A 25,749-nucleotide genomic window follows, 5' to 3' on the forward strand; every position below is an offset into this window, starting at 1 on the left:
TCATATATAATTACTTAAAAGAACGAATGAGCGTAGACTTACAGTTTAATATTTGCTACTGATAATTCCTGAAAGTCTCAAAATTCTGGATTTATTAAAGTTACAGAAGAGAAAACACTTAAAATATATTTTCTTTTCAGTAAAGTGTTAATTACGTTCTGGTCCTTAGAAGGCACTGAGGGTGTTGGTCCCACTCTTTTTTGCGTCAGTTTATGTTCGTTTTAAGTTTGACTTGGCTGTTTATTGTAATTTCTGCTCTTTTTGTTTACATGTATTTTGCATGTATTACATGTATTTTAGCTACTTTTGTACGACTCGAACAAAAGTTTCGGAGAATGGGGATCAAATTGGGTAAACCTCCTGGTTTACGGTCATGTTTCTAAGAACTTATTGCATACCAAACCATATGGTTCACATACTTTTAGGTGAAAGAGAGCGCCATAATTCACCTGAAAAAAAAAATAATTTGAGTTATGGTAGGTGTGTTTGGTAGATGTAGGTGTGTTGAGTTATTGTAGGTTCCAAAGTGTTTTCGACCCAAGGAAACAATCGAAACTTAATGAATGGTCATTGTAATTACGAATAATTATATTCCGGCAAAACCGGTGGTATGTTGAAAAGGTGTGAAAATAAAGTAAGGACTGAAAAAGTAACCAAGGTCTAATGGTTCTTTTACCCTATCCTGTTGAACCTTTCACCTGCTGCTGCAACCATGATTTTACATTACGTAAGCTTATATCACTTTTAAAAAAATTAAACCTAATAGCAGCGAAATAAAATTCTCAGATGAAAAAACAGCAAATTGTAAAATAAGCTTGTCCTGGAAGGCCTTTCACACTTGATTAGACTTTGAATCTCTATCTCTATTCCACATTTGGGTTTTTGGATAGTTTGCTTATGATGATTTTAATAAATATATTTTAAGACCACACTCACTATTCATGATGTATGACAAAAAAAAATTAATGAATTGTAAAATTAAAAAGCCGAGAAAACGAGGGTAATGTCAGCCGGTGGACAGAAAAGAAGCGAAAATGACAGAAGCAGATATATCGGCCAAGCCGTCTTCGGTGCTCAAAAAAGGAAGGAAAACTAACGTTGGGAAGTAAACTCGAAGAGTGCAGAAGAAAAACTGAATTAAAAAAAAAAAAAAAAAAAAAAATAAGAACTGGCCCTGTTCTGTCCACTGGCTGACATTACCTTTGTTTTCTCGGCTATTTAATTTTATTATCTATATGCTATTTTTTCCTTGTTTGTCATTCAAAATGATTGTAATAATTTTAGACAATGATAAGATAGTTTTATGGATTTTTACGTTAGTCTAGTGTGAAAGAACTTTTTTCAAGTATGAAAGGTTCTACTAACGTAGCTTAACCTAGCCCCTTAGCACAGAAAATTACGGACGTAATGTAAAAGCCGCCTACCTATAAGCAAAGCCACTGTTTTTTTTTTTTTTTTTTTTTAATTTTAGATAGCGCAGTGCGCTGATATTTCTTTTTTTTACCTATCTGAGAGGAAAATAGAAAAAAAAAATGTATAAATCATGTGATACCAAGTTTACGTAACAAGGAAGGATGTGTTATTGTTTTATACCGTAATTTAACTTACGGTATAATTCGTAAAACAATATTTATCTTAAAGCTTATATTAACGTAATAAAATACGCATTGCAATGCACTGCATAATGCAATGTTAATCATAAAAACGTATATAATTATTATTTTGTATTTCAGCCAACTGGTTTTACGACGCTGACCTGCAGCTCCATCCGTTGTGTGGCAATTCCTCAGGAGCTGGGTAAGTCCATTTTCCTCAGTTTGCCCTAAACTCCTCCCAGCAATTTAGTGTGGCTGAATTAGTGAGAATATAGTAAAAAAGGGTATTATATCTATTCAAAGCAGTGGACGAAACAAAAAAAGGGAAAAACTATAAATAATAAAAAAAATCCTAATATTTTTACTTCAGGTTACGAAGCCTTTATCGACGAAAAAAAAAATGAATTCAGCTGAATTAAACAGAACATATAAAGAAAAGGAACACAAACACAATAAAAAAAAACTGACATCTTGTTTATTGCTTCTGTTTTATTTTATTGTTTTTCCTTTTTTTAATTTTCACCGTCCTTGGTAATTTGGCTAATAAACTTCAAGAACGAAGTGTGTTTTCCATTATTGGTGTCAGTTATCTAGTCTCTTTTTTTGTGTTTTTGCTTAATTAGAGGTCAGACAGTTTCCAGTTGTTCGATTAAGTGTGTCGTCCAGAGAACTGAGATTAGATTTCAAATTGTTCAGTGTTCAAATCAAATTATGTTTCTATAGATGCTGCCCGCATATAAAATAATAGGCAACATTCAATTTTTAATTATTCTCGTCTATATTCCACCTTTCTTCCTAATGAAGGGAGGATAGGGGGGAATTCCCCACTCCATATTGATCTGAAACACGAGGAATTTTGGCATTAAGCGAACAATTTACCAATTTACATTAAGTGAGTCAATAGTGATAGGTGGGCAACCAGCCCCTCCCACGTCCTTTTTCCGTCAAATGCTTCCGATCAAAATTTTGAAATAACCATATTATTCAAAATAGTCCAAAGATCAAGTAAACATGCTTCTGGGGTTCACAAGTTCCTTCACAGCCCCAGGGCAAAGGGCTGTAAGTTATGCAAGTTGTCCATTGTTAAATTATAGGGTTTCTTATGGAAGGGTGGTCATATAAAGTATGGAGGAAGTCATTCAATCGGAAATCGGAAGTTTCATTGTCTTTTTAAGAGACAAAAGCGAATGGGAGGGCAACCAGCCCGTCACCCATTCTATAAAATTCTCAAAATTTTGACTGGATATGTTTGGGAAAATGGTGGGCGTGAGAGGGGGGTTAGTTGCCCTCCAATCACTTTTGACTATTAAAAAGGCCACTAGCCATTTGAATTTCCAATCGAATGAGCCCTTTTTGAAGTTTTTACGACAATACTTTCTACAAAAACCTTAAATGCCCCCAGGGCATACCTAAAACCCCTGGCCCTGAGGGCCGGGGGGGGGGGATTGTCCTCCTCAAAAACATAATTTTCAGATCTTTCAACTACGTTGAACAAAATGTATATCTCAACATTTTGATTAAATGTGTTTGGGAAAATGGTAGGCGTGAGATGCGGGTTAGCTGCCTTCTAATTACTTTCGACACTTAAAAGGCCACTAGCCCTTTGAATTTCCATTCGAATGAGCCCTTTTTGAAGTTTCTACGACCACGCTTTCTCTAAAAACCTTATATGCCCCCTGGGCATAAGTTACAATCCTTAACCTGAGGGCTGAGGGGGTAGTGTCCTCCTCAAAAACATAATTTCCATCTGAAAATCAACTACGTTGAACAAAATGGCTATCTTAAAAATTTGATTGGATGTGTTTGGGGAAATGGTGGGCGTGGAAGGGTTGTTAGTTGCCTTCCAGTCACTTTCGGCTATTAAAAAGGACACAAGCCATTACAATTTCCAATCGAATGAGCCCCTTTTGAAGTTTCTACGACAACTCCTTCGATAGAAAGTGCCCTGGTCTAAAGGAAAAAAAATAATAATAATACATTGTGCCAACATCGTTCTTTAATTAGGCAGCGCTATTGCGCTGCCTATTATAAGAGTATATTTCTGTTGGTGTTAAGTTTAATATGCCTCTGTACTTATCTTTAAAAAACTTTTTTGTCGGAAAGTTTTTTTTAAATTAATCAAACAGTTCAAGGCAACGACCTGTAAGTAAGGAGCGACGCGGCTCAATGGTAACCGAAACTCTAAAAAATGGAATTTTGATACCAAGAGATGCATTAGAAGAATCAGATTTTTATGCTGATTTCAAATATATAATTTTTATCAAGTTTAGTTATACCTATCAAAAGTTACGTGCCTGAGAAAATTTGCCTTATTTTCGAAAAAAGGGGGAAAGACCCCCTAAAAGTTAATGAAACCTTAATGAAAGTAATACCATCAGAATCAGCGTATCAGAGAACCCTACTGTAGAGGTTTCAAGCTCCTATCTACAAAAATGTGGAATTTTGCATTTTTTGCCAGAAGAAAGATCATGGGTGCGTGTTTATTTGTTGTTTTTTTTTTATTTTCCCAGGGGTAATCGTATTGACCCAGTGGTCCTAGAATATCGTAAGAGGGCTCATTGGAACGGAAATTAAAAGTTCTAGTGCCCTTTTTAAGTGACCAAAAAAATGGAGGGCAACTAGGCCCCCTCCCACGCTCATTTTTTTTATCAAAGTCACCAAATCAATATTTTGAGATAACCATTTTGTTAAGCATATTCTAAAATCTAGTAAATATGTCTTTGAGGATGACTTAATCCCCCACAGTTCCCGGGGGAAAGGCTCCAAGTTATGAACTTTGCCCATTGCCTACATATTGTATTGGTTATTGGGAAGTATACAGACATTTTCAGGAAGGATTTTTTTCTGGTGGGGAGGGGGGGCTGGAGGAGGGGGCTACTCGGGAGAATCTTTCCGTGGAGGATGTTTCTTTGGGGTAAGGGACATTTCTACGAAGGGGGCGCCGGATTTCCAAGCATTATTTAAAAAACGATCAGAAATTAAATTAAAAAAAACAAGTTTTTTCAACTGAAATTAAGAAGCAACATTAGAACTTAAAATGAACAGAAATTATTACGTATATGATGGGGTTCTCCCCCAAGTCAATACCTCGCTCTTTACGCTACAGTTTTTTTTTAGGGATTTAAAAAGAGCTATATATTATAATTAAACGGCCTTTGTTATTCAGGTGTTTTTTAATTAAAATTTTTTTTAAATTTTAACGTAAAGAGCGTGGTATTGACTAAGGGGAGAACCCCCTCATATACGCAATAAAATATACGTAATAAAAAAAAAAACAAAACAAAAAAAAAAGCGATACGGCTCAGAATCAATCGACACTTTCAAAAACGAAACTTTGATTTCAATAAATGTATCAAAACAATGGGCTTCTAATGCTGATTCTAAATATATGAATTTTATTAAGTTTAGTATTACTCATCAAAGGATACAAGCCTGAGAAAATTTACCTGATTTTTTAATGAGGGGGAAATATCCCCTAAAAGTGAAAGAATTTTAATGAAAATCACACCGTCAGATTCAGCGTATCAGAAAACCCTATAACATAGGTTTCAAGCTCATATCTGCAAAAATCTGCAACTTTGTATTTTTTGCCAGAAGAAAAATATACGAATATAGAAGTTCATTAGGTAAGTTAATTTGTAAATTACGTCAGAACCAAATTTAGAGACAGCCATTTAGCAAAAGAAAAGTAAAATTTTTATGAAAATTTTGTTTACTTATTCAATGACGGTGAGCCAAAATAAAAGCTTTATTAACTAAAAAATGATCAGACATTAAATAAAAAAAACAAGTTTTTTAAACTGAAAGTAAGGAGCGACATTAAAACTTAAAACGAACAGAAATTAGTCCGTATATGAAAGGGACTGTCCCCTCCTCAACGCCTCGCTCTTTACGCTAAAGTTTGACTCTTTCTTAGAGCTCCATTTTTTTAAACAATAAAAAACTTTAGCGTAAAGAGCGAGGCGTTGAGGAGAGGACATCCCCTTTCATATACAGAGTAATTTCTGTTCGTTTTAATGTTCCTCCTTACTTTCAGTTTAAAAAAACTTGTTTTTTTTATTTAATTTACAAAAAGGACAAAAATACTCCACTTCTGGGCCTATCATATAACGTCACTGTTAGTAATCGAATTCTACAGTTTTAGTTGCTCTTCAATTTATCATTTTTGTCTATCCTTTTTTATTTTTGCCTATCTCTCTTCTTGCTTAACCTTTTTATTCTCATCTTTCTCCCTTCGTATTTCATCTTTATTCATATTCTTCTGCTCTTATCCTATTTATCTTCATTTTCTTCTCCTACTTATCCTAAGATTTATACTTTTATGATCTTTTTATTTTTCTGTGTCCTTCTTTCTACTCATCCTTTTTATTCTCGTCTTTCTCCCTTCTTATTTTATTTTCATTCATACCCTTCTTGTTTTATCCCATTTATCTTTATTTTATTCTCTAACTTACCCTTGAATTTAACCTTTTTGATTTTCTATATGTTCTTCTTTTTACTCATTCTTTTTATTCTCACCTTTCTCCTTCTTATTTTATTTTTTATTCATACCCTTCTTCTCTTATCCTATTTATCCTTGTTTTATTCTCATACTTATACTAAGATTTATCGCTTTTATTTATAATTTACTTATAAGTCACTTTCTATACAGTCTAGTGACTTTAAACTGTAATTTCTTGAAGAATATTTTTAACTATATTTGTCTCTGAATTAGTTTTGTGTTTTAGTTTTCAATCTATTTACTTTATTTTCTGTCTATGGATTTTCCTATATCTTTTCAATTTGAATTTATTATTACTGTTATAATTCGTCTTGATTTGGCTTTTTCGTTACTAAGAGTACTTAAAGTAACTCGGAATCAGTAAAAATGGGGACGAATTAGCTCAAGTGTCTAACCCCTTGCTTTTTTTGCTGCCAATTGCTTCTCGTATAAATAAATCATAATAAATCACGAACAGAAATGGCTAGTAACAGTAAATTGTAACAGTAAATAGTAACTAGCAAAATGATCTTTACTTTTTCTTCGTGTAAAATTCTAATTTTTTTTCCATAAAAATTTGAACTAGTAATTTTTGTTTTGATTCTTGAATCTACAAATAAGCTTCTAAGAACAGCATTTTTAAGAAAATATTTTTATGGAATATTCAAAATTTTGGACAACAATATTACACTATATGGGGTTTACTTTTTAAGGGCTTATTTACTGTTTAAAGAACAGAATTTCCTTCACCTTACAACCATTGTTTCAGTTTTTTTTTCTTTTTAAGTCCATAATAATTATGAGGATGAAATACAAGAAACAGGCTAAAACCCAAACTCAAAATCCAAAACTTAAATCGAAAACTCAAACCCATGCAAAACAGAATATACGAAATATTGAATTTTTAGCCTCTTCCAGATCAGATTTCAGGGCGTATCCATGAATGTGTGGCTGCAGTAGCTCACACAACTGCCATTTTATTACATGAGCAGAGTCGCTACTCTCTTTTTCTTATTATATCAATAAAGAAAAACTCCCAAAATTCCAACACACTTTTAAAACTAATTTTTAACACACTGAGAGGAGCGTATACAAATTTTTTTTATCGATTTTCGTGTACATGGCACACAATTTCATGAATTATGAGCTTTGTTTACTAGCGTGAGTCCTTATTCACTCACTAGCTCCTTACGAGCCTCATTTTGTAAGCCAAAACTAAAATTATTTTGCCTTATTTAAGGTAGAAATGGGGAGTCTTCCCTCTTAGACGGGGTCATTTCCTCTTACTTGCAGTTTCCACGTTACTCTTTAAATCTATAAACTCAAACGTTTTTGTAAACACATATAAAAAGGATTAGATAATCCATGATTGTAATCTCTATATTTTGTTATTTCTCATCAGCAAGCTATATCATTACCATCACCATCAATCTATAGCTTAATAAACTAATATTTTGTGGTGAAGGTCAGTGGGGAAAATTGGGAGAGGGCAGGGGGATTTGCCCAGCAACTCCACCCTCCAACCCCACCACTGAGCCAAGATTTTGAAAAAATTATTTTTTGGTATTTTCATTGAAAAATACTTTTTTCGGTATTTTCATCAGAAACATTTAAAAAAACACAACAAATTTACCCCCCCCCCCCTTCTTTACTTTTAAAAATAAGTGTTGTCCCACTCCCCTATATTCTCACGAATTGCTTAAGCCTATTCTCATTGTATCTTGGCGAAAAATAACATTCATTAAAGATTGCATCTAGCCGTATGATTTGGCTTCTTATAGCCTTATTTGTATTTGGACACGAGTTGCTAAGCAATGTGAATGGATTCTATTTAGTAGCGTGTACCATAAAAAGGAATAACATAGGGATAGACATATCCTTTTATTCTCAGATTGAAGATGTTTGTATCTGTAATTTAGATTGCGGCAAGAATATCCTGATCTTATTGACTGGAATTGTAAAAATAGCAATGTTTGTTGTATAAGGATGAGATGGAACCGAGTCAGACGTGGTACTTCAAAAGACGTCAAGTGATATTTAAATTAATTTTGCTTATTTTTCTTTATTTACTTCATTTATTTATAATTAATATTTTAAATTAGTTTGTTTTTATTATTATTTTATAATTACATTTTTGTTATTTTTATTGGTATTATTAGATTTTCTTACATTAAATATATTTATTTAAACTGACCACATTAAAAAAATATTTGATTGATTGACTTAATCTGCTTTTCTGCCCCTTATGAGAGGTTTTACTGATCTTAAACAATTGATCATTTACGAATTATTGCTATATAGCACTTAGGGCCCTTGTTCGGTCTAAAATGTTTGTTTTGAGATTTCAACGGTACTTTTCTATGGTGCGATGTCTTATGTTAATTAAATAGGGTATTAACACTTTATATATCCATTTGAATGAGTCTCCTCCAGGGTCTTATCTGAGATTTTTTTTTTAGGGGGGGGGAAAGGAGGGGGGTTTAAAAAAGAATTTTTTCGTGGGAGGTGTGCAAAATCTTTCAAAATGGCATCATAAATTTGTTTATATTTATTTTTATTACGTTTTTACGAGTCGGACGAACATTTCAGGGAGGGTTCAAACCTCTTTGCTCCCCCCTGGATACGACCTTGGTCTCCTCTCAATTTCTGCGACCATTGATTTGAGAAATTGAAAAAAAACAGATAGTAAATAAACATTTTCGTGGCCACACTTCACAGGACAAAACACGAAAACTCGGTATTTTCGTAGACAGAGGTTTTGAAAACCTTTGTTCTTTGTCTCTTAGACATGTTACATATAAAGGTGGAATCATTAACTCATATCGATTCTATTTTCCCAAAATAATGCACTTTTTTTTATCACTGGAATTTAATTGGCATAAACGAGTTTATTTGGAATGAAATAGTTCATGGTAACGAACTGTAAGTAATTAGCTAGTCGGCCCAATAGTAACCAAAACTTAAAAAAACGGAATTTAATAACAGAAGATACATCATTTTTCATGCTGACTCAAAATATCACTTAATAAAATTTAATGTTGCCCAGAAAAGCCCATAACTAAGAGCCTGCAAAAATGTGTCTGATCATAGGCAACGCAATAGCGCTGCCTAAGTAAAGAACGATGTTGGTACAATGTATTATTTATTTTTTATTTTTTTTTAGGCCAGGGCAATTTGTATCGAAGAAATTGTCGTAAAAACTTCGAAAATAGCTCATTGAATTGCAATTTGCAAGGTCTAGTGCCATTTGCAGTAGTCAAAGGTGATTGGAGGGCAACAAACCCTCTTCCCACGCCCATCATTTCCCCAAACACATCCAATCAAAATTTTTAGATAGCCATTTTGTTCAATGTTGTCCGGAAATTATGTATTTGAGGACGACCACCCCCCCCCCCACAGTCCTTAGGGCAAGGGTTGTAAGTTTTGCCCTGGGGGGCATATAAGGATCTTATAGAAAGGATGGTGATATTTACTTTGGAGGGGACCCATTGGATTGGTAATCAAAATTTCTAGTGTCCTTTTTAAGAGTCAAAGTGATCACAGCGCAGCTCTCCCCCCCCCCCAACACGTCGTGTTTTCCCGAAATGTATCCAATAGAAATTTTGAGACAGTCATTTTATTTAAAATAATCCTAACATCATACAACAAGGCTTTTGGAATTGATACAAACTGCCAGAGCCTGGGGGCGAGGGCTATAAGTTCTGCCCCGGGGCATTTAAGGTTTTATGGAAGGGATGGTTGTTTAACTTTAGAGGAGGCTCATTTGATTGAAAATTGGAAGTTATAGTTGTCTTTTTATAAGTCAAAAGGCATCAGAGGGTATCTACTCCCAGTGGAGGATAACTAGCCCCCCCCCTCTACAAACAACCCCTCGTTTCAAAAAACACGTCTGATTGAAATTGTGAGACAGCGATTTGGCTCAAAATAGTCCAAAGAACATACTATAATTCCTCTAGGGTTGAACGCTCCCATCGCCCTGGGGATAAGGTTGTAAGTCATGGCCTGGGGGCACATAAGCTTTTTATTGAATGGGCGGTCGTATAAACTGCAGATGGCGCTCATTTGATTTGAAATTGTAATTTATAGTGCCCTTTTTAAGAGTCAAAAGTGACTTTAGAGCAGCCAGCCCACCCCCCCCCCCCTTCCTCCCTACACCAATCATTTCCCCAAACATCTCCAATCAAAACTTGGAGATAGAAATTTGTTTCAACGTAGTCTAAGGGTCCGGAAATTATGTATGTGAGGGAGCCCCGCCCCCCCCCCACAGCTCTTAGTGCAAGGTTTGTAAGTTTTTCCCTGGGTGCATTTAAGGTTTTTTATAGAAAGGGTGATCGTATATGCTTTGGAGGGGACTCATTGGCTGGTAATCAGAACTTCTGGTGCCATTTTTAAGAGTCAAAGTGATCAGTCCTTTTATTCAAAAAGTCAAAAGATCATGTGACATGGCTTTTGGGGTTGATAGTGACATGGCTTAGGGGCAATAGTGGCAAGTTATGCCCCTGGGGCATTTAAGGTTCTTATGGAAGGGATGGCTGTTTAAACTTTAGAGATGGCTCATTTGGTTGAAATTGGAAGTTCTAGGTCTCTTTTAAGAGTAAAAAGTGATGGAAGTCAACTAGTCCCTCCCCAACTACCCCCACATCTGATTGAAGTTGTGCGATAGCTATTTTGTTTAAAATAGTCCAATGAACATATAGCAATGTCTCCCGGGGTGACACAACCTCCCAGAGTCCTGGGACAAGGGCTTTAAGTTATGCCCTGGAGGGATGGAGGGATCTGTGGGATGGGTGGTCATATAAAATTCAGATGGGTCTCATTTGATTTGAAATTGGAAGTTATAGTGCCCATTTTAAGAGTCAAAGTGATTTGAGAGCCCTTTATATCTCAATGCAAAAATCCGAACAAAGTTTTGAGACATCAAATTTTTTTCAGCATCGTTGAAAGGTCTAGTAGTTATGCGTTTTAGGATGTCACCCCCCCCCCCCCGAGGCCTCAGGGGAAGAACTGTAAGCTAGGCAATTTGTTCATTGTTTACATACAGTATCATATAGTAAATGTTATTGAGAAAAGAAATGTATGTTTGACTTCTACTTTCCCAAAATAGGAAGGGCTCTGAAAGACTCTGAAGATGAGTCTTTCAGAGAATATTGAGGGGAGTGCTGAACTAAATCAAAACATGTTACGTCTATATGGGTTGTCAAACGGGCGTAACTCGGGAATGACTGGGTATATTAATTTGCAAGTTTCAGGAAATGATAAGAGAGATGATCAATTGACCAAAAAGGCAATATTTGCACGCTACTGCTACTAAATTACTGCTCCTTCTACTGCTACCACAAGTGTTATTACTACTACCCAGTAGTGTAGGAAGAGGGTGCGGGGGAGGTGAAACACCCCGGACGCCAGCCCTGGAGGGGTGACAACAATTGGTCTAAAATGACTTATGATTGATTAGGGCCCGCCGGCAAAAAGTGGGGTAGCAATGCTACTTTTCAGATTCGGTTTCAGTTTTCAAATTCGTTCGCATATTTTGTCTGAAAATACCATGTTTATATATAAGTATTTTAGTATAATGTTTGACAGCACACCCGATGCTTCGCAAAATGATCAAATGAGTGAAGTTAATTCGTTACGTGTACATTGAGAACAAGAAAGTTGAAGTAAAGGAGTTATTTTTAAGGCTATTATCAGCTTACAGGAAAAAGAGCCATGGACATTACGCAGGATATTTTAAATGCAATCGAAGAAGATGGTCTGGATATAGCAATGTGCCGAGGGCAGAGCTGCGATAACGCCCCGACAATGCCCGGAGTACATTCAGGAGTACAAGCTAGGATTCGTGAGCTTAATCCTAAAGCATTGTTTGTACCTTGTTCCAACTATTCACTAAATCTTTGTGGAGTGCACTCTTTTGCTACAGTTCCTTCCTGTGTGACGTATTTTGGAACATTGGAAATGTTGTATGTTTTTGTCTCATGCTCAATACAGAGATGGATTGTCCTCTTGGAAAATGTTGAAGTTACAGTCAAACGACTTGCAGAAACAGGTGGAGTGCTCACTATGAAGCTGTTGTGCCAGGGTTTAAATCACTGTATATAAATAATATAACAGTAAGATCACAACTTAGTGATTTTTGGCTACTACATCCTCGGCACGTACAAACAGCTCATCCCCTTTGATTTGCCATCAGCGGTCCAGTTTATATTACCCTGGAACGCGTGTATTTACAGAACCTTTCTCTAACCAACTCGAGACTTCGAAACCTACTTGTAATTCCTAAAAACATCTAATAATAACATTGCACTACTAATTACCGACTTTTATATATGTATTGGAATAAATTTGTTTAAAATTAGATCCTTTCAAATTTAGTGTTACAAAGGTGAAGCCAAGTTTTGTGTTCAAGAGAAATCTGACTTGTCTACCCGTGAATGTCGCTTACGTATATATTTCTTTAAATGTTCTCCGGAGCACTTGTATCTCGGTCCAGTTTTGTATAATGGTTGATATAAAGAAAAATCATACTGTATTATGTTTATATACAGAGGTTTAAATGCTTTAAAAAGGTTGTAGATACCATTAAAAAACTTTGTCACTCTTCACAAACTCTCGACACTAGAGGAGCAGTCCAAACTTTGTTGACTTCGATGTGGGATTTCTCATTTTTGTGCTTTTTATGTTTATGGAATAGTGGTCCTTGAAGAAGTCAACCCCACCCAAAAATACTTACAAATTTTTGAAATAAGTTTCGAAAAGTGCCTCATCAAAATGAGGAGTTTAAAGGCCTTTTTGAATGATAATAGAGATGGTCTTGTGGAAAAGGCAATGGAATTTGCTAAAGCTATTGGTGATGAAATGGATATTCCCCTAGCCGAACGAAGAAATATTAGAAGAAAGAAACTGATGCCCGAAGGAAAAGCTAAAGACGAGCCTACTTTAGAAGAAGAACTGGAAATATCGATTTTAGAGTGCATTCACACGTTTCTTTAAGAAATCAACGCGCGTTGCCAAGGCATTGAAGGAATATCACTTCGGTTTGCCATCTTGGAGACCAGAAACTTGCTAAAGAGTTCAGAAGCTGAAGTGCTAAAATTAGTGCGCTGTTTAGTTGAGATATACGAAGAAATATCTTCAGGGGACATGTTAAATGAAATCCCGCACCGAGGAGGCTTTTACAAGCGGCAAACGTTCCTGAAGAATGGCTCTGAAGTTGAGTTCTTTGGGACTACTGCAGTCTGCAACTGTCACTAATTGTGACAAGAGCTCGTCCTTCTTTTATACACCTATAGCTTTTGCGAATGACAGTACTCTTGACATAGCCGGTCGAGCTGAGTCTGATGTCCGTTCAAACATGATTGCCCTTTTTGAAAGAGTTATTCAGTGGTTTGATGTTAATTATCTTGCCTTAAATGTTGGAAAGTCATGTTTTCTTGTTCTGGTTTAAATGGAATACATGTATTGAAGGGTTCCCTTAATAGGTCTAAGGATCGTTGCGTTCAGTTCCTAGGCATATTGTTTGCTGAAAATCTCTCTTTCATGCATCATATTGACCTTATTTAAACGAAAGCCCCCAGAATCTTTAGAATCCCTAAAAGATTGAAATACTTTTTTCTAGGGTCAGTTCATTGAATCCCATTCTACAGCCTAGTTCAGCTTTAGCGGTCATGCTCTTCTATCATTTAGACGCCAACTTTTCCCTAATCACTAAAGATACCTTCAAAACTATATGATAAGTCAAGGACTCTTATACAGGATACTAACTGTTCTCTACTTAAACCCTTGCTTGACTTGAGATGTCTTGTGCTTCTTTAAGTTTTCTGAGGTTACATGGCCAGCTTCCTGCTGCCCTATGTAATAATGTTTTTTATTTCCAAGCAATCTACTTATTTTTTCCGCACTTCCAATAATTTAAAAATACCTTGTACTCCGTCAATACGGTCTGACTTTAACCCTCTGATAGCTTTTAATATGATTTGGAACACTCTCCCAGAGTCTGCGCCTGGCTGCTAGTTGTTTGGTATCTTCAAAAAGTATGTTAGAGTTTTTTTTGGAAATAATTAATATTTTTCCCGGTTCTCCGACGAGTTGATGTCTCTGGATTGGTTCAGTAATTTATTTATGTGGTTGGGTTCATGTATTAATCCCTTGCCTGGCTTTTATTTTTTTTGGGGGGGGGGGCGTGGTGGGGGAGGGGGGTACTGTTTGGTTTGGTGATGGGAATTTATTATTTTAAAATGTTCGATTAATGTATTTGTTTAATTTTTTTCCTTTTTTTTGTATTTTTGTTTCTCCCCTGTTTTTTCCTGGCCACAGAGCCTTACGGAGGAGAATATATTGAAGCATTTGTTATTTTTATGTGTAATTTTCCGTTGATCCTGGTATTCATTTGGTATCCATTGATATTCATTGAAGCAAATAAAAGGTATCTAACTTTCATAAAATCTGTTACTTTGATTTAATATAGATATTCGATTTGATATTAGATGACAAAATAATATATGTAGAATTTATAAATTTTCGAAACTTTTAGAGCGTACATTTATAAACATTTAGTAATTTTTAAATTAACGTAGACTATAAGTCACATTGTCGTTATGTAAGCCAAAAATAATTTTTATTAGGTAAATCTACTGTTTTGTCAGTGTATAGTTTTTTTTTTATTTTTTTTTGTTTTTTTGTTGTTTTCTCTTTTTTTTCCGTTGTTACTTATATTGATTTTGTTGCTTTTGTTGTTGTTGTATCCTCATTGTATCCCTGGCCATGGAGCCTTTCGAGGGATAAAAGAGTATTGAATTACAAATTTGTACTTATTGGTGAATAAACTTACTCACTTGCTTACTTATAGTTGAATATGAGCTTCCAGACCCTATTCCTAATCTAACTATAGCATTAAGGTATTTACCTGATATTATGTGTCTCTGTTACTTCTTGCAAGAGGAGTTTTTCTAAACTCAAGCTTCTTAAAAGTTATTTCAGATCAAGCTATGAGCTAAGCTTGACTATCGAGCTTCGCCATGCTATCTATTGAAAACAGCGTAGCAAAAAAGATAGATTTTGATGAGGCTATTTCTAAGTTCGCAGAAAACAAAGTTAGAAAAAGGAGGTTCTGAATGAAAACATGTCTTTTAATTACAGTACATTTTGTTTAATTTATGCAGATAAAATAAAATATATAAATCATTCAATCACCTGGGTGTTTGAAGTCAAAGCAAAAAAAAAAACATGGATAGGCCTATAGTAAAATATAAAAGCTAGAGCTATTCTTGCATTTCCTCTTAAAACGTTTCAAAGGCAGCGCGATAGCACTGCCAAAATAAAGAGCCATGTGGGCACAATGTATTATTATTTTTCTTTCTTCTCCATACCCGGGAACTTCATGTCGAAGGAGTTGTCTTTGAAACTTCGAAAAGGGCTCATTCGATTGGATATTGGAGTGGCTAGTGCCCTTTTTAATAGTCGAAAGTGATTGGAGGGCAACTAGCCCTCCCTACGCCCATCATTCCCCCAAACACATACAATCAAAATTTTGAGATAGTCATTTTGTTCAGCATAGTTGATTTCCAGATAGAAAATATCTTTTTGAGGAGGACACTCCCCCACAACCCTCGGGGCAAGGGTTTTAAGCTATGCTCTGGGGACATATAAGGTATTATAGAAGGCGTTGTCATAGAAACTTCAAAAAAGGCTAATTCGATTGGAAATTCAAAGGGCTAGTGCCCTTTTTAATAGTCGAAAGTGATTGGAGGGCAACTAGCCCCCCACCCGCCCATCATTCCCCGAAACACATCCAATCAAAATTTTGAGATAGCCATTTTGTTCAGCGTAGTTGATTTCCAGATAGAAAATATGTTTTCGAGGAGGACACTCCCCTACAACCCTAGAAGCAAGTGTTTTAAGTTATGCCCTGGGGGCATAAACGGTTTTTTTTTGTCGTAGAAACTTCAAAAAAGGCTTATTCGATTGGAAATTCAAAGGGCTAGTGCCATTTGTAATAGTCGAAAGTTATTAGAGAGCAAATAGCCCCCCCCCCCACGCCCATCATTCCTCCAAACACATCCTATTTGAGATAGCTGTTTTGTTCAGCGTAGTTGATTTCCAGATAGAAAATAAGTTTTTGAGGAGGAAACTCCCCCACAACCCTCGGGGCAAGGGTTATAAGTTATTCCCTGGGGGCATATAAGGCTTTTATAGAAGGCGCTGTCGTAGAAACTTCAAAAAAGGCTCATTCGATTGGAAATTCAAAGTGCCAGTGCCCTTTTTAATAGTCGAAAGTGATGGGAGGGCAACTAGCCCTCCCCTCTACGCCCATCATTTCCCCAGACACATCCAATCAAAATTTTGAGATAGCCATTTTGTTCATCGTAGTTTTGAGTTCTAGATAGAAAATATGTCTTTGAGGAGGACACTACCCTCACAGCCCTCGGGACAAGGGTTTTAAGTTATGCCCTGGGAGCATATAAGGTTTTTATAGAACGCGTTGTCGTAAAAACTTCAAGAAAGGCTCATTCGATTAGAAATTCAAAGGGCTAGTGCCCTTTTTAATAGTCGAAAGTGATTGGAGGGCAACTAACATCCCCCACCACGCCCACCATTTCCTCAAACACATCCAATCAAAATTTTGAAATAGCCATTTTGTTCCAGCGTAGTTGATGTTCCAGATAGAAAATATGTCTTTGAGGAGGAAACTCCCCTACAACCCTCAGGGCAAGGGTTGTAAGTTATACCCTGGGGGCATATAAGGTTTTTATAGAAGGCGTTGTCATAGAAACTTCAAAAAAGGCTCATTTGATTGGAAATTCAAAGGGCTAGTGCCCTTTTTAATAGTTGAAAGTGATTGGATGGCAACTAACCCCTCCCTCGCGCCCACCCTTTCCACAAACATATCCAATCATAATTTTGAAACAGCCATTCTGTTCAACGTAGTTGTAAATTCTGGAAATTAGGTCTTTGAGGATGACAACCCCCTCACAGCCCTCAAAACAATGGTTGTAAGTTATGCCCTGGGGGCATATAAAGTTTTTATAGAAAGCGTTGTCGTAGAAACTTCAAAAAGGGCTCATACGATTAGAAACTGAAATGGCTTGTGCCCTTTTTAATGGTCGAAAGTAATTGGAAGGCAACTAACACCCCTTCCACGCCCACCATTTCTCCAAACACATCCAATCAAAATTTTGAGATAGCCATTTTGTTCCACGTAGTTAAATTTCAGAAAATTATACCTTTGAGCAGGACACTCCGCTCACAGTCTTCAGATTAAGGGTTATAAGTTATGCCCTGGGGGCATATAAATTTTTTTGAAATCTTTGTCGTAGAAACTTGAAAAAGGGCTCATTCGATTGGAAATTCAAAGGTCTGGTGCCCTTTTTAGTAGTCAAAAGTGATTAGAGGGTAACTAGCCCCGCTCTCTCGCCCACCTTTTCCTCAAACACATCCAATCAAAATTTTTTGATAGCCATTTTGTTCAGTGTTGTGGATTTCCAGATAAAAATTATGTTTTTGAGGAGGACACTCCCCCAAGGCCCTCGGGGCAAGGGTTGTAAGTTATGCCCTGGGGGCATATAAGGTTTTTACAGAGTTCGTCGTCGTAAAAACTTTAAAACGAGTTCATTTGATTGAAAATTTAAATGGCAAGTTCCCTTTTTTATAATCGAAAGTGATTGGAAGGCAACTAACACCCCATCCAAGCCCACCATTTCCCCAAACATATCCAATCAAAATTTTTAGATGGTCATTTTGTTCCACGCAGTTTAAAGTTTAGGAAATTATACCTTTGAGCAGGACACTCCCCCCACAATCTTCAGGGCAAGGGTTAAAAGTTATGCCTTGGGGGAATATAAGGTTTTTATTGAAATGTTTTTTGTAGAAACTTGAAAAAGGGCTCATTCGATTGGAAATTCAAAGGGCTAGTGCCCTTTTTAATAGTCAAAAGTTATTGGAGGGCAACTAAACCCCTTCTAATGCCCACCTTTTCCCCAAACACATCCAATCAAAAATTTTAGATAGCCATTTTATTCAACGCAGTTGAAAGTTTTGGAAATTAGGTCGTTAAGGATGACAACCCATCCCCCCAAAAACCCTCAGGGCAAGGGTTTTAAGTTATGCCCTGGGAGCATGTCACAGGCGCCATTTCAGCCAAACCTTAGGGTGGGCAAGCAATCGACATGGGCCCCGAAGCAGGCATGTATAAGAAAAATTGCCTCTAGCTTTATCCGAAATAAAAACTGCCTTCCGTGGGAGTTACCGTAAAAATTAAGGAAATTGTCTCAATTGCTTTGCCTTTCCTTCTTTCGCTCTTATGCCATAGGTTTGGAAAAGGCCAGATATCTGAAGAAAGCGGAAACGGTATGTGCGATGTTAAAAAAACAGCCGTTTGGGAATCTTCCACTTTTCCGAACCTATAACTTGACGAAAGCCGAACCTCTGTAGAAACTCACGCTTTGACTAAAGTATATTCTGTAGCCGAATTCTTCAGCTCGCTGCTTACAGTAAATACTTTAGTCCAAGTCGGAGTCACGCTCCGGCTATGACGATGCAAAACTTTGTTCGATCAAGTATATTTGAAAAATCAAAAAATACAAAAAAATTTTGAAACAGATCAGTGAACGCTCAAGGCAACAAGGGGAACCGTCGTGGTTTCATCTTCGCAAAGTCGTCAACAATCTGGTCGAAATCCAAGTTTTTAACTAAATCCTTCTCTGCAAAGATCAAAAGCAGGTGACTGAGACGATCGTCTCCTGTGGTCGAGCACAGATAGTTCTTCACTATTTCCCGCCGAGAAAACAAGCGTTCATTGCTGGCTGTCGTGACAGGAAGTGTGGCAGCAATATGAAGAAATGCGATTATTTCTGAATAGGCCACTGGAAGTGTCTGGATATTATCGATGACGTCCATGAATTTCTTCGGCTTTGCCTCCTGCTCGAGCAAAAACCGCTTGGCAATACCAGCTTGGGCCTCAAGAAGAATCTGGTCAATGTACATTTCAGAATAAAGTTCAGAGAATTGCTTCAGGAGCCCTGCATCCATGATCTTGGTAGAGCTGGGGTCCAGAGCTTCGAGTGTACTGAGCACTGAAAGGTTATCTGTAAACCGTCTGTCGAATTCCGTAATCAGACGATCTACAGTCTCCAGGTATTCTCTTTTCAGTTTTTCCGCTAGAGTTGGAGCTCTATTGTCGGATTCAAGTTTTTTCCTAACGTCGAAGTGGTCATGAATTCTTTCAGGTGTTTGATAATTTTTTGGGTTCTTCTAGGTCGTCCCTTCTGACCCACAGAGGAGGATCCGGTAGCAGGTCCATTCATGTCAGGTACTTCAATTTCAAGACCTTCAGCTAACTCTTTTGCCTTCTCCAAAAGCGATGCAAATGAAGTGTCAGAGCGCAGTTCAGCTATTTCCTTCCATTTGCTTGAATCAAGGTGCGGGACCTAGATATTACCAGATCAACTGCCTGAAGCTGCTCAGAAAGGGAGTTTGTCGTCCTCAGAATTGCTTCCATATAGAGCAACTGGAATATAACTGTGAAAGATTCTATTTTTCTCTGGAGCGCAGCTGCTTCTGCTCGAGTTTCACTATCAGCTCCCTCGCTGACTGCAGACAGTACAGCCAGAACACATTCATATCGGTGTCTTATCTTCGATATTGATCGATACCAGTATGACCATCTTGTCGCAGCCCTCCTTTCTAATTCCAGGACTGGCAGTTGAGTAGCCTTTTGGACTCGACAAAAAGCTGATGTCTGGTGTTGCTGTTGGAAATGAACGTGTACAGATTTTGGACTAACGAAAAAAATGAGCCAACAGTCCCAACACCTTCAACGCAGTTTGCAATGACCAAATTTAGTCTATGCGCATGGCAATGAATGTATATTGCTTGTGGCGCTTTCGCTCTCAGTCGCGCTTGAACGCCAGAGAAGGGCCCGCTCATCACGCTTGCTCCGTCGTAGCACTGGGCAACACAATAGTTCCAGTCGAGACCAAGTTTTGCCACTCTGTCGTGAATCAAGCTGGCTAAACTCTCAGCATCCAGGCTTTTCATATGGTAGCATCCTATTGGTCTTTCTCGTACTTTTCCCTCGTCAAAGTACCTCAGAAAAATGGCGAACTGTTCTTTTTTCAAATTATCTTTTGTCTCGTCGACAAGAACAGCAAATTATTTGGCACGCTTAACTTCTTGCACTATTGTAGACCAAAGCCTAGATCCGATAACTGAAATTAGATCGTTCTGGTATTCGTGGGACGTATAATGGTCGTATCGTCTTTGTAGCTTGTTGAAAAGCGTGGGAGAATACTCGGCGAGAAGATTGCAAATTTCGACGAAATGTCCTTTGTTTGCTCATCACGCTCATCACGCTTGCTCCGTCGTAACACTGAGCAACACAATAGTTCCAGTCGAGACCAAGTTTTGCCACTGTGTCGTGAATGAAACTGGCTAAACTCTCAGCATCCAGGCTTTTCATATGTTATTATCCTATTGGTTTTTCTCGTACTTTTCCCTCGTCAAAGTACCTCAGAAAAATGGCGAACTGTTCTTTTTTCAAATTATCTTTTGTCTCGTCGACAAGAACAGCAAAGTATTTGGCATGCTTAACTTCTTGCACTACTGTAGACCAAAGCCTAGATCCAATAATTGAAATTAGATCGTTCTGGTATTCGTGGGACATATAGTGGCCGTATCGTCTTTGTAGCTTGTTGAAAAGCGTGGGAGAATGCTCGGCGAGAAGATTGCAAGTTTCAACGAAATTCCCTTTGTTTGCCGAAGATTCAGTTTCATCGTGGCCGCAAAAGGCTGTACTCAGTCGCCCCAGTAGGGCCGTTACTTTAAGTAAAGCCTTTACGTGTTCCCTGTTTTCATTCATCTCCTTATTCCTGTCCGTTGACAAAACAGATGCAATGGGTTGCATCTCCTTGGCTTGTATAGCTTTGAACTTCGTCCACGAAACTGCACTATCCCTGTGGCGGTCACTTTTTGCATGCTCTTCTAGAACGCTGGAGATGTCCTTCCATCTTCAAAAGCCGGTCTCGATGAAAGGCCTCGCCCCGTATCTTTGTCTGTGAAGGGTTGACGTGCCGCCAAAGTGTCTGCAGCAGAAACAGAAAACCGAATTTTCCTTAACTGAGTACTCAAGCCAAGGATGCTTTCCATAATACGAAATATTAAATGACCGTCCTAGCTTGCCGTTTTCTGAAACCTGTGCAGGGTACCGTAGCAGCTGTGGTTGACTTGGATGTTCGTGGGAGGATGAAGAAATATTAGTAGGATCACTTGAAAGATGATGCTCTTCATCTCGAGTCGTATCTTGTCCAGATTGTGCCTCTTGAGCAGTGACAGGCGCAGTGTCTCTTTGAGTCGTCTCGTTTTCTACTATCTCGGTCTGACCGACCACTACGTCCTTCGAAGGACCCAAAGTGACGGCAATGGATTGTTCGGGTGCTGAGTCAGGCACCTGAAAGATATACCCAAAGGTTAAAAGCCACTCTTGTACTTTGAAGCACTATTGAACTCATTTTCAACATTTAAACAGTTGCTTTTTTTTAGTATGCTAAGTACAAACTGCGTAGCAGTTTCCGCTTTCGGCACAGCAGTTCGGGAAAAATAGTGCTAGAACTCCTCCATGGTGTGACAGTTTACTAAAGTATATCGAACTTCGGAAAAAAACAGGAAATTTCAGCAAAGCCAAAGAGGGCGTTTTTCGGATGATTATGCATGCGTTGATCCTTATCTACCCGTAAAGACAATAATAGAAACTTTGGGTTTAATGCAATAGCAACCCAAATCGCAAAAAGCCTTTGCAGTAGTCCTTAAATGAATGATTCGGGTGTCATGACAGATCGCAAATAAGCTAAAGGCGCGTTCGATTTGCTGTAGTTTCAGTTACATCCTTCTCCGTTGTGGGCTTATTTGCATTTTTTCTGCGACGTTTTCCCATTTAGCCTGAAGAACTACTGATAATGTGACCGCCAAACAGGTTCATAATTTTGGACCAAATGGCGAAACGTGAAGCGTGACTACAGCAAATCGAATGCGGCTTCATATCACCAGTCGGCATTGTAGCAAATCAAACTGTACTTCCAACTGTAAACTGTGTGCACTGTGATAAGCACTTCCAAACTGTGTGGTTCCATCAATAAAAAAAAGAAAGAAAAGAAAAAAATGACAATGTTTGGCTTATGCCCCTCAACCCATGTAGCATTGTTATCCATAAAATTAACAGTGCTTTGCAGAAGAAAAAAGAACAAAACAAAACAACATAGAGGTAATCTTAATCAAACAGTTCGTGGTAACGAACTGTAAGTAAGGAGCGACCCAGCTCAATGGTAACCGGAACTCTGAAACGGGTTTTGATACCAATAGATACATCAAAAGAATAAGATTTCAATGCAGATTTCAAATATATAACTTTCATCAAGTTTAGTGCTACCCATCAAAAGTTACGCGCCTGAGAAAATTTGGCTGATTTTCAAAAAAAGGGGAAAGACCCCCTAAAAGCTATAGAGCCTTAATGAAAATCACACCATCATATTAAGCGTATCAGAGAACCCTACTGTCGAGGTTTTAAGCTCCTATCTACAAAAATGTGGAATTTTGCATTTTTTGCCAGAAGAAGTATCATGGATGTGTGTTTATTTTTTTTTTTTTTTTTTTTTTTTCCAGGGGTGATCGTATCAACCCATTCGTACTATGGTATTTTGGGAAAGCTGCTTGGAATGAAAATTAAAAGTTCTAGTGCCATCTTTGTGCGACTAAAAAAATTGAGAGCAACAAGGCCCCCTCCCACGCTCTTTTTTTCCCAAAGTCACCCGATCAAAATTTTGAGATAGCCATTTTGTTCAGCATGGTCGAAAATATGACAACTATGTCTTTTAGGTTGACTTAATCCCCCGAAGTCCCCGGGGAGAGGGCTAAAAGTTATGAACTTTACCCAATGTTAACATATAGTATTGGTTATTGGGAAGTATACAGAAGTTTCCAGGAGGGTTTTTTTCTGGTAGTGGGGGGTGGGTGGGTCGGGGGTTGTATTGGAGGATTTGTCAATGAAGGAAGTTTTCATGGGGGAAGGGAGATTGCCATGAAGGGGGCACCGGACTTGCCAGCATTATTTATTGGTTATTGGGAAGTATACAGACATTTTCAGGAAGGATTTTTTTCTGGAGGGGGGGGGGGGATGGAGGAGAGGGTTACTCGGGAGAATCTTTCCGTGGAGGGTGTTTCTTTGGGGTAAGGGACATTTCTATGAAGGGGGTGCCGGATTTCCAAGCATTATTTAAAAAAACGATCAGAAATTAAATAAAAAAAACAAGTTTTTTCAACTGAAAGTAAGAAGCAACATTAGAACTTAAAACGAACAGAAATTATAACGTATATGAGGGGGTTCTCCCCCAAGTCAATACCTCAGTCTTTACGCTAAAGTTTTTTTAGTACTTTCAAAAGAGCTATCTATTCTAATTAAACGGCCTTAGTGATTCAGGGGTTTGTTAATCAAATTTTTTTTTAAATTTTAACGTAAACAAAGTGGTATTGACTAAAGGCAGAACCCCATCATATACTTAATAACATATAAGCAATAAAAAAAAAACAATAAAAAAAACAAGCGATACGGCTCAATAGTAATCGAAACTTTTAAAAACGGAATTTTGATGTCAATAAATGTATCAAAAGAATGGGTTTATCATGCTGATTCTAAATATATAAATTTTATTAAGTTTAGTATTACTCATCAAAGGCTACGAGCCTGAGAAAATTTACCAGATTTTTTAAAGAGGGGGGAAACATCCCCTACAAGTGAAAGAATTTTAATGAAAATCACACCGTCAGATTCAGCGTATCAGAAAACCCTATTACATAGGTTTCAAGCTCATATCTGCAAAAATCTGTAACTTTGTATTTTTTGCTAGAAGAAAAATATATGAATATAGAAGTTAGTTATGTAAGTTGTAAATTACGTCATAACCAAATTTAGAGACATCCATTTAGCAAAAGAAATGTAAAATTTAATGCAAATTTTGTTTACTTATTCAATGACGGTGAGCCAAAATAAAACCTGCATTAACTAAAAAACGATCAGAAATTAAATAAAAAAAAACAAGTTTTTTTAACTGAAAGTAAAGAGCGACATTAAAACTTAAAACGAACAGAAATTATTCCGTGTATGAAAAGGGGCTGTCCCCTCCTCAACGCCTCGCTCTTTACGCTAAAGTTTGACTCTGTCTCACAACTTTATTTTTTAAAACAATAAAAAACTTTAGCGTAAAGAGCGAAGCGTTGAGGAGGGGACAGCCCCTTTCATATACGGAATAATTATTCATTATACGGAATATAATTTTCATATACGGAATTTTCATATACATATAATAATTTTCATATACGGAATATATATATATATATATATATATATATATATATATATATATATATATATATATATATATATATATATATATATATATATATATATATATATTAAAGTGATTCCACTATGCTTTCCCTCCTTAATGTGGAAAAATATAGTAAAAATTAATTATTTTCTATGCATTTTGCCATGCATCACTCTTTTTTCAACTACTATAACCTTAAATCAAATAAATGCTGACGAAAGCAGGAAACGGGGAAACATATGGGAATAATACAATTCGTCTATCTATACGTCTGCATATTAGAGGGGCTGGGAGGTAAGTATAGCGAAATCGATTTCAAAGTTTGATAACTACAGTTTTTGCATATTATAAAAATAGGAACTGTCTTATTAACATATCTCCTCTTCAATAGCCTCAATTTTAGGCTTATACTATATATATTACTTTATAGTATTATAAACTAAGTAAATACGAGCCCAGTCTTGACACAACCTATGCAACCTATTGCCCAAAATACTTGATAACTTCAATTGATAACTTGATAACGTATATATAGTATTTATGTATACTATAGATATTTACTACTATATGTACATATAGGTACGTATGCATTATGCAGTACCCACCGCTATATACTGTATAAGGAAACCAGACATGGAGACCCGTCGGTAATTTTTTCGCAGTTCATATTATTGACATACGAATAACGTAAACATATCACTCGATTCTTTTTTTTATGCTCTTTCCAAATAGAAGATCATTTTTATCGGATATGAATTTTACCCCCACCCCTATTCTAATTCAGGGTATATATTTGCACATTAAGGGGGGGGGTTGTAAACTGTATTTCTGATGTAAATGGGAGGTAATGGGAGGTAATCAAAAATGATTATTATATTTGGAAAGAACATAAAAAAAGGCATCGAGTGGTATGTTTACTTTAATCGTAAGTCAATAATATGATTTGTGAAAAATTTACCTATACATATATATATATATACTATATATATATATATATATACTATATATATATACTATATATATACTATATATATATACTCGGTCGAGGCCGGAGGCCTCGACCGAGTCCGGTGATTTTGAATTGAATTTATCAAGTGTTTTGTTCACTTTGTTGCATCCATACCGTGCTGGGTACTGGTCTACAGAGAAAATACAAGAAAGATCTTCCAAGAAACGTCTGAGGGGACAGAAGACCCTGGTGAGGGTGAGTCATGTTCGTCACACTAGGTTCTTCTAAAATGTCAGAAATTTTCTGAAAAAACAGAATGTTTCTGATATAACAGAAACATGTAAGTATATTCTCCAC

General features: G+C 36.9%; 1 protein-coding gene across 1 annotated transcript in view; it reads left to right on the forward strand.

The window, feature by feature from the left end:
• The window catches only part of LOC148939517 (sodium channel protein para-like), a 352,192-nt gene that overhangs the window by 157,294 nt on the left and 169,149 nt on the right, over positions 1 to 25,749 (forward strand). The window contains 1 exon segment of the mRNA XM_089106716.1: positions 1,734 to 1,797. Within this exon segment, the coding sequence (XP_088962842.1) occupies positions 1,734 to 1,797 (64 nt within the window).

This window comes from Artemia sp. Qi Xiang Cuo, chromosome 21 (genome assembly GCF_049724085.1).
Source record: "Artemia sp. Qi Xiang Cuo chromosome 21, ASM4972408v1, whole genome shotgun sequence".
In the NCBI taxonomy this organism is placed as follows: domain Eukaryota; kingdom Metazoa; phylum Arthropoda; class Branchiopoda; order Anostraca; family Artemiidae; genus Artemia; species Artemia sp. Qi Xiang Cuo.